This window comes from Phalacrocorax carbo, unplaced genomic scaffold, assembly GCF_963921805.1.
Source record: "Phalacrocorax carbo unplaced genomic scaffold, bPhaCar2.1 SCAFFOLD_36, whole genome shotgun sequence".
NCBI classification, from domain to species: Eukaryota; Metazoa; Chordata; class Aves; order Suliformes; family Phalacrocoracidae; genus Phalacrocorax; species Phalacrocorax carbo.
The window spans coordinates 488,012-501,976 of record NW_026990495.1 but is presented as its reverse complement, the minus strand read 5'-3'; the positions used below and the strand labels follow the sequence as shown (position 1 = coordinate 501,976).

The window sequence follows — 13,965 nt, the reverse complement described above, 5'->3', positions numbered from 1 at the left end:
AAATAGTGTCCTGGGGCACCTCCTAAGGCTAAGGGTTCATTCCTTACTTCCTTGTCCTCCCCTCCAGAGTTCAAGCAAGTGCGGATGTGCCACTGTGGGGAATTACGTTGGGTTATGGCAATAACCGTAAATGGTCATTGCCTTCTTTGGCGGAACCTTCCATAAATGCAACAAGATACACTCAAACCGCTGCCTCTCCCCCAGGCTGTCTTGCCCTGTCTCTCTGCCGACAGGAGGGAGCAGTGGGTGGCGTCAGCCTGGGGGGGTGGCAGGAGGGAGAGCGGGCGGTGAGAGGCGTGGGGGTGAGAGGACATGGGGCGGTGATGGGCCCAGGGCTGTTGGGAGAGCCAGCGCGGGCCCCGGGGCTGATGGGAGGTGACGCTGGGTGGCGAAGGCCCAGGGGGTGGCGGGAGGGACAGCGCAGACCTCGGGGTGTGACAGGACACCGGGCAGCGACAGACCTGGGGGGTGACAGGACAGCAGGCTGCTGGAACCCCCTCCCCTAAGGGCCACTCGGCATTAGGGCAACGAGGGCGGGGCTGCCACACCCACATGATGCAGGTCTTTCTTCATAATGTGCTGAGCATATAAGAGGACCATGACACCGCGTGCTGCAGTAGACGCCATCCCAGAGCAGGCACCGCCTGGCCCCGACCATGTCCTGTGTCCACTACAAGTTCTTCTCCAGGCTGAACTATGATACGGTCACCTTCAGTGGCCTCCACATCACCCTGCGCGACCTCAAGCGCCAGATCATGGGCCGCGAGAAGCTGAAGGCGACCAGGAGCGACCTGCAGATCTCCAACGCCCAGACCAAGGAAGGTGCGTGGGGGCGGCGGGCGCGGGGCCTCGGGGACCAGTGCGGAGCTGCACCCCGGCGGGGAGCTGCATTGCAGGGGGGAGCAGCACCCCAGTAGGGAGTTGCACCCCAGCGGGGACCTGCACCACTGTGGAAAGCGACAACCCGCAGGGGCCCTGCACCACCTGCCCCGGCGCCCCCAGGGGCCCTGGCACCACCTGCCAGACGGTGGGCTGGCCCCGCTGGTAGGTGACGGTGTGGAGCCGGGCAGGCTCACCGGACACCGGCAGCCCTGGGGCAGAGGGCAGCACACAGGCACTGACCGGTGGCGGCATGGCCGTGGTGGTGAAGCGCATGTCGGACACCTCCGATGCCGTCGGCAGCTGCAGAGGGAACCTCTCTGTTGGGGGAAGCAAAGAGGGGTGGTGGGGTGAGCTACTGGTGGGCAGAGCCCCTTGGGGGGTTACCCGGAGGGCAGGAGCACCACGAGGAGCAGGAGCTGCTGCTGTACCTGCCATGGCGGCGGGTCAGTGTGGGGTTTGTCTGGGGCAAAGAGTGTTCTGGGGTTCTGTCCCCATGGCGATCATTCCACCAGCACCTGCCTCAGCCAGCCCTGCCAGGGTTTCATTTCTCATGCCACAGCAACTGCCCGTCTCAATGACGTCCCATCCTGCTGATGGTTTCCTGTCCGCAATGCTCATTTCTCATCCCGGTGAGGGTTTCCCATCCCCACGGTGATTTCTCAGACCCGTGATGGTTTCCTATCCCAATGGTTTCCCATGCCCACAATTTCCCTTCCCAAGCATTGTTTTTGCAGGGAGCTGAATTTCCTGCCCAAGGGGAAGGGATGCAGCCAGTATGGGTGGCCCTGCGATGCCAGCGTGTGAGCTGCCCCATCCTGCCCCAGTGAGGGGGGATGGGGCACTTTTGGGGGGTGTTTTTGTGCTTCCCGTCTCTGGAATCCTTACACATGCACACAGAGTACTGTTCTTTTATAACCTTGCCTGTGCAGGAGCCCTGACTAAATGTTGACCTGATCTTGGAAAGAACAAAGTGGAGCTTGAGTGAAGATGGCCGACTTGCTCAGATTTTCTGAGCACTCTAACCTTTTACAGTTCTGGGACTGTAACTTTCCATAATGGAGATCTAGTAACAGAAGCAATGCTAACCTAAGCGAAAAGAAAACAGGATTTTAAATATCAGTGGAATATCTGCCCATGGAGTCATGTTCTGCAAAGGCAGAAGTCCCTTCAAAAAGCCTGTGCCTCCTTTTAATTTGATCTGCATTTGTTGAGTGTGTTGAGACGATAAAAGTCGGTGTTACCTATAAAAGGTTGCTTTTCTCTCTGTAAAGGGATTCTCTGAAGTGCTGTGTAATGACATACTGATATACGTTCTTACAAACTGACTACTGCTTTTTTCTGTACTGATGTTGTTTTCAGAATACACAGATGATGACGCCCTGATTCCGAGGAACTCCTCGGTAATTGTCAGAAGGATCCCTGCTGGAGGAGTTAAAGCTACCAGCAGAACCTCTGTTACGTGAGTATCCGTAAAGCGGTGTAGTCTTTGCTAGGGGGTTCAGTGAGGTCACTGGTTTAATGGATATTAGTTTACCAGTGGCGTTCCAACTGCATCTCCCTTGTTAAAGCGGCTGTTAGTTTTTGTTGTCCTGGGGTAGGTTTCAATGGACCTGTCCCAAAGCAGACTGACCTTTTTAGGCCTGCTGGGACATGGGCTTCAGGCTCCAACAACGGTAACTTCTAAGATGATTCTGTTGGGTTTGTTCTTGGGCTTGATTGTTCTGAGACCCGAGCTGTAGATGCTGTTTCCTCCAGGTGGAGAGATGCCTTATGCTATGGGCTTGCTTGTATTGCTTTCAGAGTAAAGACAGATACGCACCGTAGTGTACGCTTAGAATTTGTTCCCATCCCAGAGGAGCCCGATTGTCAGTGTTTGGCTATTTCCTGCATTTGCGGGAGGAGGCAGGATATGGCAGGTACTCTGAGGCCCCAGATCTGGGGTGTATTGGTTGAGATTACAGCTACTCAAACGTGATCCTGCCTACAGGATTGTTGTGGTCATTTTGGGATTTGGGTTTTTTTTTCAGTTGCACTGAATGTGAGAATTTGAGAATGAGAACAGTTTATGTGTATGAATAGATGGCCACATTCACTAGATTATCCGAACAATGTCCTGATGGGCAGGTTTTATAACCTGTTTCACTGCTTGATGTTGGGCACAAGTGCTCTATTTTAAGCTCTGATCACCTTCCTTTCTTTCTCCTTCCAGAAGTCGAACGGAGCCAGTGAGCGCAACACCAAAAGCAGTATGTAAAAGCACAGGGTCACACCTTTTTCTGCACACTGCACTGAATTCTGAACAACGTAGCCTTGTATGAAATTTTCCAAACACTAGCTTCATATAATTTCTTCCAGTAAAACATAGCCTATGCTGCAAAGACAATGGATTTGATTCAGCATAGTAAGAAGTGCGTAATGCCATCATTTGCACAGTTCTAATGGGACTATTGGTATTTGTGCCCAGTCACGCATTGTATTTCATCCTGAATATGCGAGGCTATTTCCTGAATGGCTTTGTGTTGTACAGATAAGGTACGATTGGTTATAGGCGATGTAGGTTCAAGGTTTGCACAACTGGACGTGGTGCCGTGCTCTCCATCTGTCTGTCTACAGCTAGTAACGTGTCTGTTGGCGTAGCTGCTTGTGCGCTTTGTGTTTCTTGCAATGAAAATGCTCCGGAGTGTATTTTTGCCATTTTCACCTTGTATCACTTAGCTTCGGTTTTTGCTTGCTTTGCCCAACAGTTTTTGAAAACGTTCATAAAAAACACCGAGAAACCATTGTTGTTAAACTTGGTACTGTTTCTGACTTTGACGTGGGATTCAAACAAAAACTAAAACTGACATACGCCCTACGTTCTGAGGACAGTTCTGGGCAGCTAAACGAGTCCTTTCCGTGCCTTTGAATACCTGGGTATTTGTTCCTGGAACTGTTTATTTGCAGTGATATTGTTTGGGCTCCTCCAAGTACATGAATGTCTTTAACAGATTGCCCTGAATGTAAATATCGTTGCTACACAAAGTGGTATTCTAAAGTTCTGCATTTGCTCTTCCCGCTTTCTCTGATGCAGCAGCTTCATCTAATAGCTTGTCTGCAAATGAAAATACCTGAAACCCAGTGTACAAATTTTGGCGCAAGGTTAGAGCCTGGGGCCTTTGTGGGGCATTTTTCATCAGGCTGGAAAACACTGTCCTTCTGCTGCTGAAATATAAATAAGTAACAGAAGGAAATGCTTGACTGGTAATAGCCTGGATTTTGATTTAGTCTTCTGTTCAGTTTCTTTAGTTCCCTTTAGTTTCTGCTTAGTCTTCCGTTTGAAATGGCAGTTCATACATTGACTGTCGATTCTGGATTTTGGATTATTTGGGGGTTGGGGGTTGTCGAGTCGTGTCCCCGCCCCTCCCCAGTTCTTCTGCAGTATTGCCTTAGGGTGGCAAACAAGTTTCATGGAGATGTTGGTTCTAACTGACTGGTTGGAGGGACTGGCAGGAAATACTTCAGTAGAAATATAAAGGAAACAAAAAAAGACCCAGGGCTGGAGGGCCGTGGAAGGTGGCCGTTGGGCAAACGTGCTGAACAGTACATCAGTTACCCTTCCCGACCCATTTGACAAGGTTCCCTCTCTGAGATACTCTGGAGCAACAAGCTGATCTCAAGCGGGTCTGGTTAGTCTAGTTTCTTCTCATTAACCGCACGGGCACTCTTAAGCTGGCGTAGCTTTGGACTTTGCCTTGAGCAAATGCAAATGACACGAGGTCGGAAATGCCTCTTGCAGTCACACTCGGAGCGCATCGTGCAGACTTTCAGACTACGGTAGAGGTTAACTATTGCTATGTTTGGACTGTACAACTTGAATATGTGTTTAATTTTTTGTGAACAGATGGATGACTCCTCTGCATCTGCTTCTCTGTCCCAGCTTATTCAGGTATATCTATATTCTTACCAAATACTTCAAAAAAAAAAAAAAAAAAGTGTTTGCTTCATATTTTTAAATCTTGCACTGTGATCCAGAGCTGTATAACTGTTGTAATGCGAACAATGCTTTACTTTAATTCTTAATAATGTCAAGTATTTATGTTAACTTTAAAATGTGTGTATGCTTTGATCCTCTCCTGTAAAGAGCAGTTGCCACTTTGGGGAGATAGAAGGGGAGAACCTTACCAGCACCAACGTCACGTTGCACTAGTGCTCATCTTCAAGACACAAAGGAGAAGCACTTCAGAGGCTGTTTGCCCTTTTTCATACATTCCGTTAGTTCTGCTTTGGGGAGGAGCGCTATTTTTACAGAAGCATGTCACTGGCTGTAAGGGACGGACATTCCAGGGGGTGTGGAGCAGCCAAATTAGAGGCGTGCCTGGAACACGGACAATTGCAGGGCTATTTCTGAATTTCTAGTCCTCAGAGCTGCAGATCCATTCTTTGACCGCTGCACAATTTCATCAGCTGTCGTATAGATACAGTGGGCAACACAATCTGATTTCCTTGAACGCAGACTGTGTACGCTGTGATTATGTCCCTAACCGTGTCTAGGAACACACCCATGCCTGTGTGTGGCATGCTGGCGGAGGTGACCTTCTGGAACTCCTGCCACGCCGCGTTTTGCTGTGGAGCTGCTGGCGGTTTTTGCCCGGGAATGTGTAACTTTGGCTGGGAAAGCACTAGTCATTGCGCCTTGTGAGAAGGCGTAGTGCTAGCCAATTCAGGGCCTGGGCTTTAAAGTTACAAAGCTCAGAGAAGGCAGGGCGTAATGCAGAGGAGCTTGTTCTTTCTTCTGAAAAGAAAGGCTGGAGTTCATTCCCAAGACAGAGAAACCTCTCCCCACTAGCCACTTCTTCCCTCTCTCACCACAGACATGAAATTGTGGACACGTGGCAAAAATATTGGAAAAAATAATTCATTTGGAAGGTAGCCACCAGAAGAAACTGGTCTGCATTAGTGCTGTCCCTAAACGTGTCCTTGGTTCTGTAAACTTAGGTGAAGTTTTACTCTAAAATGTGAGAAGCCGTCCAAGAGGTGCACACATTGAAGCTTTTGAGAACATTGAAGTATTTCAGAACAATACAGGAACAACACCTCAGAGCAGCTCAAAACTGTGACTTACTCTACCCACTTTAGCGCAGACTGGCTCAGCAGGGAGTCAATGTGTTGTAAAAAGTCCTCTGGTTTATTACTGCTATGTACGAAATGCCATATTTGAACTTTCGCCTATCCCTAGAAATGTTTTGTGGGTTTTGGACGTGTCTTGTACATCTCTTGGGTTCAAGCAAATCAGTCAAGTGTCTGTGAAGTTTTCTGTCACGGTTAATGGAAATGATTTCATAGGTGTCGATCTGCATTATGTTACAGTTGAGGAAAAACTGTGTATAGGAAACAACCATTTAATAAAATGCTGAAAGTAGTTGGTTGCTCTTGCGAAGGAATGCACCTAAAAGCAAAGACAGGAGTGGCTGATCTGAAGGCTTGGTGCTGGACGGTCCAAAGAATGTACAGTCCCTCCCTTAGACCCTGCTGGTATCTGCACTAGTGTGTAATTAAAACGTTTGAACAAATAGTACTTCAAAAACCAAGAAATCAGCTGGTTTCCTTCATATGAAGATCTAGTTCTGCGTAAGGCTTGTATTACAATTTGCATGGTAAAAGGACACGGCCAGCTGGAGAAACCTGCAGGTTTTGCTTACCGTAGTTAGCTCACTTAACACGAAGAAGTTAGCAGGGGCTCTAAAGTGTTTCTAACGTGTGTGTCGACTAACGGCCTGTTACACAGACTGCCAGTCTGGCTGAAGCCAGCGCTTCCGAAGAAGACAAAATAAAAGCGATGATGATACAGTCTTGCCGTGCATATGATCCAATCAAGTAAGTGTTGATAACGCCAGATCTGTTCCCCAACGATTACGGAGGAATGCTAGAGATGGTTGCTTTAACAAGAGAGATACATGCACCCCTTTTTCTTTTTCTCCCAAAAACCTTCTAGTTACATGAAGAACAGCCTGGGTCTACCTCCGCCATCATATACTTGCTTTCGTTGTGGAAAACCTGGCCACTATATAAAGAACTGCCCAACAAACGGGGTAAGGTTGGGGGGGGACTTCTGGTGTTACTTTGGTTTTGTTTTTTACCTTGGCAGTGAGGTAACAGATACATGAACACGCATATTAAGATGTGTTTCTCTTGGGGTGAAATAGAGAGGTTACATGGCAAAGTTGCAAAGCCCTTCAAAATTCAAGGGACACCTGCAATTATCAAGGCAAAATTTTCTTTTTTCCAGGCCACCACAACAAACATAGCCAGAGATCTTTCTCTGTCAACTTTCGTGCATATTTTTCTGTATTTCAATATGACTGGAAATTTATTTTGGGTTTGAACCCTTTCTAAAGACACTTCACAGCTTTTAGTATTTCGTACAAAACCAGGATGTTTCTGCTGGCCCCATCTATTGGATATCTGCCTGGTGTAATGACACAAGCCTCTGGCTGAGCGTCCCTGCCATTTAACAACAATCACGGAGATGTCGTTTTAAGTGTGGGTCTTGAGATACGCCTGCATTTCTTTTCCTGCCAGGACAAGACTTTTGAGCCTGTTCCCAGAATTAGGAGGAGCACGGGCATTCCAAGGAGTTTCATGGTGGAGGTGAAAGATCCCAACACAAAGGGTGCTATGCTGACCAGCACGGGAAAATATGCCATACCAATTATTAATGCGTAAGTATGGGACTAACGGGACTGACCCAGGAGCGAAGGAGAGGAACCGTGCGTCAATGCCTGGGCGGCAATGCAGCCGAGTGGGCCAGCACCTCTAGTTACGGGGGAGGAAGCACTGGCATTGCATCTTAACCTTAACACCCGTGATACTTTCTAATCCCAAGGCCCTAAAATAGGACGCTCCTCCTGTTCATGCCCCTGGAAGCTGCTTAAACTTGTGGCGTGCTAAGAATCAGTATTTCTGCAAAAGGTTTCCGAGGTGTTTGCAGTGGAGTCGTTCTCTTTGAAAGCGCGTTTTGCTTCTCTCTGATGCTGCAAAGGCTCCTTGCAAAAGTTAACAAGTTGCTGTGGGAGTGAGGTTTCCTCCCCCTCTGACTTTTATCACCTCCCCTGTGTGAAAGAGGCTGCAGTTTTCCTGTTGCTACAAACTAAGAAAATACTACTGTGTGCTGACAAGAGCGGCTGCTCTGAAATGCACTCGGTGGCACTTCTGGTGTTCTGCCATGGACCTCCTTTTGTAGAAGCTCTAACATAGACTTCTTCCATTTCCAAAACTTCATTACTCGGAGACTGACTTGATCCTCAGCCTGCCATTTACTTTTACCCTCTGGCAACAGAGGAGAGGTGGGATTCATTTCACACGATTTCTAGCTGTCAAAAAATTATTTGCCTAGTCTGAGCTGATTTCTCCATTGACCCAATGAATGGGAGAGGTCTGCAGCAGGAAAATTGTTCCCCCTCCCTCTTCTCATCCTGTGGCTGTAGAAAAGGACTTTCAACTAGCGGCCTACGTTTTAGAAGGCTAATGTGGAGTGAGAAGAATTCCACCTGTTCTCTTCCCCTGAGAAAAGCCAAAGCTTGGAAAAGTTCTCCTTGACCCACCTTTAACTTTTTGCTCTCTCCTTCCCCACCCCGCTCCAGGGAAGCTTATGCCAGAGGAAAGAAGGAAAAGCCTCCCTTTCTACCGGAAGAGCCGGCCTCCTCCTCCCCCTCCGATGAGCCTATTCCAGATGAGCTCCTGTGTCCCCTTTGTAAAGATATAATGACCGACGCAGCTGTTATTCCCTGCTGTGGAAACAGTTATTGTGACGAATGTAAGTGTGACCCCATGGCTGTTAATTCAAAACATCACCTCTGATCCTCTGAAAGCAGAAACAGGAGATCAGGAAATTACTGTGTCACCGGTTCTATGTAGTACTTAAGCCCAGCCTGAATAGGAAAGGACTCTTCTCCTATAAAGGGCAAAAGAAAGGCCGAAAGCTTTTTCCTCCTTTTTATGTATCTCGTTAAATCCCCTTCGCACGTGGAAGGACGAGTATGAGAAGAGGGCGTAACTGCGCAGGCGATGACACTATTAGATAGCGAATGCATTTCGTTTGTCCACAGCCCTTTCCCTCCTACAAAATTACAGAGCCAACGCTGGTGACTTCCTGTGGTCTGCAGCAATCGGGTACTTGGGCATTTAATGCACATTCTCCTCCACGGGAGAGTTGGCTGAAACCTTCAGAACTCACACCTGCTAACGGGTTTTTGAGGTCTCTTTTGTTCACTAGCCCTGAGGTTGGTGACTTCTCACTGTACTAGAGAGTGGAAAAAAGCTGAGTCAAGACATCAAGACACCGCCTACTCCACACCTCCAGATGTTACAGGAGTGAAACATCAGAGCTGTACCGTTATTGGCTGCATACTAGAAAATTATTAGGCTACTGAACTTGAGCTTCATGTTCCCAATTCAAGATCATCTTCACCCATTAATCATGTACATGGTTTTCTAACTGATGAGAACCCCAAAAATGTCCTTAGTTTGGCTAAAATCTATTTTGATGCCTCTAATTGCACACAGGTATTAGAACAGCGTTACTGGATTCTGAGGATCATACCTGCCCAACGTGTCATCAGAGCGATGTTTCTCCTGATGCTTTAGCTGCCAACAAGATCCTACGCCAGGTAACGTGATGGCTTTTCCATGAACTGCTTGTAAGAGAAGTCTATTCCTGAAAAGCTGAAAGGGAAGAAAACATGAATCGGCAGCTCCTGAAGCAGGGCTAAATTGGACAAGGCTACATTTATTTACTCCTCCAGTGCATGATCCCTTGTTACAGAAGCTTACAACTCCTTAGAGACAGTCTGGCAAATTCAGGTCACAGTTTTAACATGATTGCCTCCCTTTCAAATTCGGTGTTGACACTGAAGTGCTTTAAATACAGACACCCTGAGTTACCAGTCATTAATGCCGGCGCTTAATGCGATGTGTTCCTACCCCTGCCTGCTGATTTATTTTAGGATTGATAGCATTTACAGGAACAGGCGAGTGATGTTCCTCTGTGGAGCCTTTTGTTTGTGTGCCTCCTGAAGTTTCCTATCCCCTTTTTGTCCGTGTTTTTCTGCCTCTAGGCTGTGAACAACTTCGAAAATGGAACTGGCTACCCTCGGCAGCAGCAGCCGCAGCAGCCGCCACCGCCACCACCTCCACCACCACTCCTGACTGTCGGGCCTCCCGCCGCGCTGGTGACGGCCGCTAACCTTTCTAAACCTTCCTCTCAGCCAATCGGCGGGTTGTTGGAGGAGAAGGTTAGTTTGATTTCAGCATAGGCACTGATCCTTGTCTTTTAGCAGAGCTTCGTTTCCAACTCTTTCCAACCGTTTTTTGCCAAGGGCCGTCAGGTTCCGCTACTAAGACAAGCAGCACTGCCGAGTCGTCTGGGCCCCCAAGGACAATCAATACCTACAACGGGTAAGTAACGCTAACTTTAGAATTCCTTTAAAAGTCTTACCTTCAGACAAACTGAATGGGATTTTTTTCTTTTTCCCTCCCCACTGCAACAGGTCATCCAGTGAGAGCCACTACAATTCGCTCAGCAGGTGGCGGATCAGGCTGCGAACTGTAAGTGTCCCACAGAAATTCAATGCATTACTACCGGTAACTGTACTACTACTCCTGGTTAAAGGAGGCCGTAACACGTAACTCCTGCAACAGCTGATTTGCAATGAATAAGTACGCACAGGTAGTTGTGGAGAACACAAGCGGTAATTAATTTTGAAATGGCTTACTTTGAATTGCCTTTAACAAAGGGATCTGTGCTTGCACTAAGATTATTTAAAATAAAACATCAGCACAGGACTGACAAGGGGACTGCCAAAAACCAACACTTTCTGGGGAAACCGTAATCACATACGAAAATTAAATATAATTATAGGATCAAGTGGAAAGCCAGGCTAGAAGCTTGGAAGCAGAAACTTTACATGCTAACAAGTTCTTCAATTTGCAGTAGCATCATTACATAAACACATGGAGAGAGGATAAAAAAAAACCAAACCAAACCAAACAAAGCAAACCAAATTTGAGAGGAAAAAAGTTGGGGAGTGTGACCCTTTTTTCTTTCTTTTTCTGTGTGGTTTTTTTTCAGGTCCAAGTCTCCCTGCAGTGCTTCATCTTACTGTAGAAGTTCGTATACCTACACCAAGTCAAGATCCAGTTCTTCCCCCACTCACTCCTACTCTCGATCATTCAGTCGTTCCCAGTCTCGTTCCTCCCCGCGATCGCCGCCGTATCCAAGAAGAGGCAAAGGGAAGAGTCGTAACTATCGCTCCAGGTCAAGGTCACGCGGCTCTCACCATTCAAGGCTAAGGTCACCCCCGCACAGAAGATACCATTCACGGTCAAGGTCTCCGGTGTTTAGGGGCCAGTCTCCAACTAAACGGACTCTACCTCAAGGGGAAGGAGAAAGGGAGTGTTTTAACAGGTCCAGAGAGGTTCCACCATATGATAGGAAAGCTTACGAGGGCAGATCCCGTGACTGGAGGGATCCATTTGAAAAGGAAAGATACAGAGAACGGCGAGGGAACTCTAGGCACCGGAGCGAGAAGTTTTACAAGGGCTATGCTGTTGGCTGTCAACCTCCACCTCCACAAAACAGAGAGGACTTTTCTCCAGGTAGGTTTGGTCCACCTGGCACCAGACGAGAGAATTTGCCATGTGCTCAGGAACGTAGGCAGGATTATCCTGGTGGGCAGAGGCACAGAAACCATCATACAGCTGGAAATTGCCCTGAAAAACCATGTGGAAGGGAGAGCCGTGGCATCAAAGATCCTGAAACATCAAAACAGAAAGAGGTGGAAAAACCACTGGGAGACAAGAAAGGCAATAAAGATAAAAAGCACCGGAATGAAGGATTTCCAAATGCTGAGTTGTTGGAAGGTGCGAGAAAACCAAGAGAGGCAGCTGCAGCAGAAGGTGTTACAGCGGAGTCTGTCTTCAGGCTCCCAAGCAGAGACGATGCCACCCCTGTGAGAAATGAGCCTATGGAAACAGAGTCTAGTGCTTTCAGACTGGGGTCTGAAAAGGAGGAAGAAGAGAAGGATAAGCCAAAAGCAAAGACTGACAAGGCCAAGCGGAAAGTAGAAGTGGCTCTTCCTCCTAAGACGGACAATACAGTAAAACCAGCTGAAGGTTCCAACGAGAAGGTGGACACGGGTCGTGACAAATCTCCTCGACTGGAACCTCCTGCGAAAAAGGCAAAGGAGGACTAGCCAAAGTCAGGCAGTGTTAAAACACCTTCCTCTTGAAAGGATGAGGGTGTTTTGATGCTGTCCTGCAGCGAGTAGTTGCTAGTTGGGAGGATAGAAGGGGAGTGCCTTATCAGCCAAGTTAGAGCCATTTCTGGAATACGGGCAATTGCATGGCTATTGTTCTCTTTGTTTACTCGCACCTGTATAAACACAAATCGCATGTTCATCAATAAAGTTAACACTCTTTTAGCCTCGCGTGTTCCCTGGCATGTCTGTGTTACATTTCTAACTAGCGTCTCACCATGAGCTCACAGAGATGTCTCAAAAATGATTAGGAAATAAGAAAAATAATACTCCTGGAGTAGGAGGGGAGACTCAGTGTTAGTTAGAACTAATTAAAGTCAATGAAAGACAAAGCACAGCCATTCCCTTCTTGTTTGCTCTGACTGTACCTGCTTTGGGTTGTGGGTAGGCATAGGCAGGGTGGAAGCCTTGCATCTCTCTTGACGAGTCCTCTCTCTCTCCTTCTCCCCGTGAAAGCAGAATGCACATTAACTATGCACACTAACAGGCGTATAAAGAAAAGCTAGGGCCCTGGGGCCATTGCCACTGCCTAATTCTCTTACTATCCCGTTATTTACCGATTTATGTTCTGGAATTACTAAATTTGGTACTAGAGCAAACCTTACACAACTCATACTCTTTGCGGGGGAAAAGATACACTCACCTTCCCGTTGTGACACTAATGGGTATAGCTTTCCCTCTGCCAGCTGGAAGCGTGCTGACTTCCCACAGTGCTTTACTGGCTCAGGACTCGACAGCTGCAAAGTATTAGATGAGACCTGGTTTTACATGAACAGAGGAGAAAACAGTTCAGTGGCACACAGGAAAGACAGAAAGGAAGGGAGAAAAAGAAGGGGGAAACGGAGGAGTTAGTTAAATCCGTTACCTTTAGATCTCTCTGGCAGAAGGCCCTACTCCAGAGAGGCAATCCCATCCAAGAAACACTTTGCAGGCATTTAGAAGTCAGCAGGATACAAGCAAATACAGAATTTCTTTCTCAGATTAGGCTCATGGGTTCTCTTCTATGTTTGCACTGTGCACAGCTGACGTTCTGTCGCGCCGCGTGTTTTATGTGTGCTTGGTGTGACTAAGTGAACAAGACACAGCTGTTGCTCACAGACAGGAACTGTGGTGGTCAAGGTTAAACAAAATTCTCCCAGAGAGCCAGGGCAATATTGCCCATTTGGTTAGAGATGGAAGAGGGCCATTCGTCCTCACAGGCGCTGCTTGTTTCACTTGCCTGAGGGAGAAAAATGAAGTAAGACCTTACGTCTGGAGATCAAATCTCACCTTCTAAATAGATGTTGGTGTGCCAGCACCAGCACTGAGTGAGGAACTACCACCGCGCTTTAGGGAATTGCTTTTGCAGCCAGACTTTTCTGAGCTGCTTCCAAGTGCAGCCTTCAGAGTTCACCAATGCAAGAATTAATCGTTATTTCTCACAGTTGATATTTTTTGCTATGGCATGACATGGTAGTATTTGACACCGAAGCCTTGAAAAGCCCTAAGATTAGGTACAAGACCACCAGTGTTTCCGTGGCATCTGCCTCATCACAAAAGTCATTCTCATGACCATGACCTTTCAGAGGCAAAAATTGCCAGCTCAGGCTTTCCCTTTCTACTTAATCGCTTTCTTTTCAACTAGGTCACCTGAACAGCTTACTTTTCAATTGTCAAGAAGATTCATTACAAAAAATCCCCAAATCCAGAACATCCATTTTACTGCAAGCTACTTAAAACATGGTGAGTGATACTTGAATATAGAATCACGGAACTGTTAAGGTTGGAAAAGACCTCTAGGATCATCAAGTCC

The 13,965-nt window shown here is 47.4% G+C and overlaps 1 protein-coding gene and 1 pseudogene across 1 annotated transcript; both read left to right on the top strand.

The window, feature by feature from the left end:
- Positions 1 to 656: 656 nt before the first annotated feature.
- LOC135311288 (E3 ubiquitin-protein ligase RBBP6-like) lies at positions 657 to 10,418 on the top strand. The gene is made up of 11 exons (XM_064440412.1): positions 657 to 822; positions 2,242 to 2,341; positions 3,092 to 3,128; positions 4,763 to 4,807; positions 6,647 to 6,735; positions 6,854 to 6,950; positions 7,441 to 7,580; positions 8,502 to 8,674; positions 9,424 to 9,527; positions 9,975 to 10,151; positions 10,407 to 10,418. Exons 1-11 carry the CDS (start codon positions 657 to 659, stop codon positions 10,416 to 10,418), a joined length of 1,140 nt encoding a protein of 379 aa, XP_064296482.1.
- A 68-nt stretch (positions 10,419 to 10,486) lies between these two features.
- Positions 10,487 to 12,185, top strand: LOC135311286 (E3 ubiquitin-protein ligase RBBP6-like; annotated as a pseudogene).
- The last annotated feature ends 1,780 nt before the right edge of the window (positions 12,186 to 13,965 follow it).

What these genes read in the sequence shown, in the direction of transcription:
- LOC135311288 (XM_064440412.1), top strand. Translation starts at nt 657, where the DNA reads ATGTCCTGTGTCCACTACAAGTTCTTCTCCAGGCTGAACTATGATACG. An exon ending in CAACGCCCAGACCAAGGAAG is followed by an intron (nt 823 to 2,241) that starts GTGCGTGGGGGC and finishes TGTTGTTTTCAG; the next exon opens with AATACACAGATGATGACGCC. An exon ending in CGTGCATATGATCCAATCAA is followed by an intron (nt 6,736 to 6,853) that starts GTAAGTGTTGAT and finishes AAAACCTTCTAG; the next exon opens with TTACATGAAGAACAGCCTGG.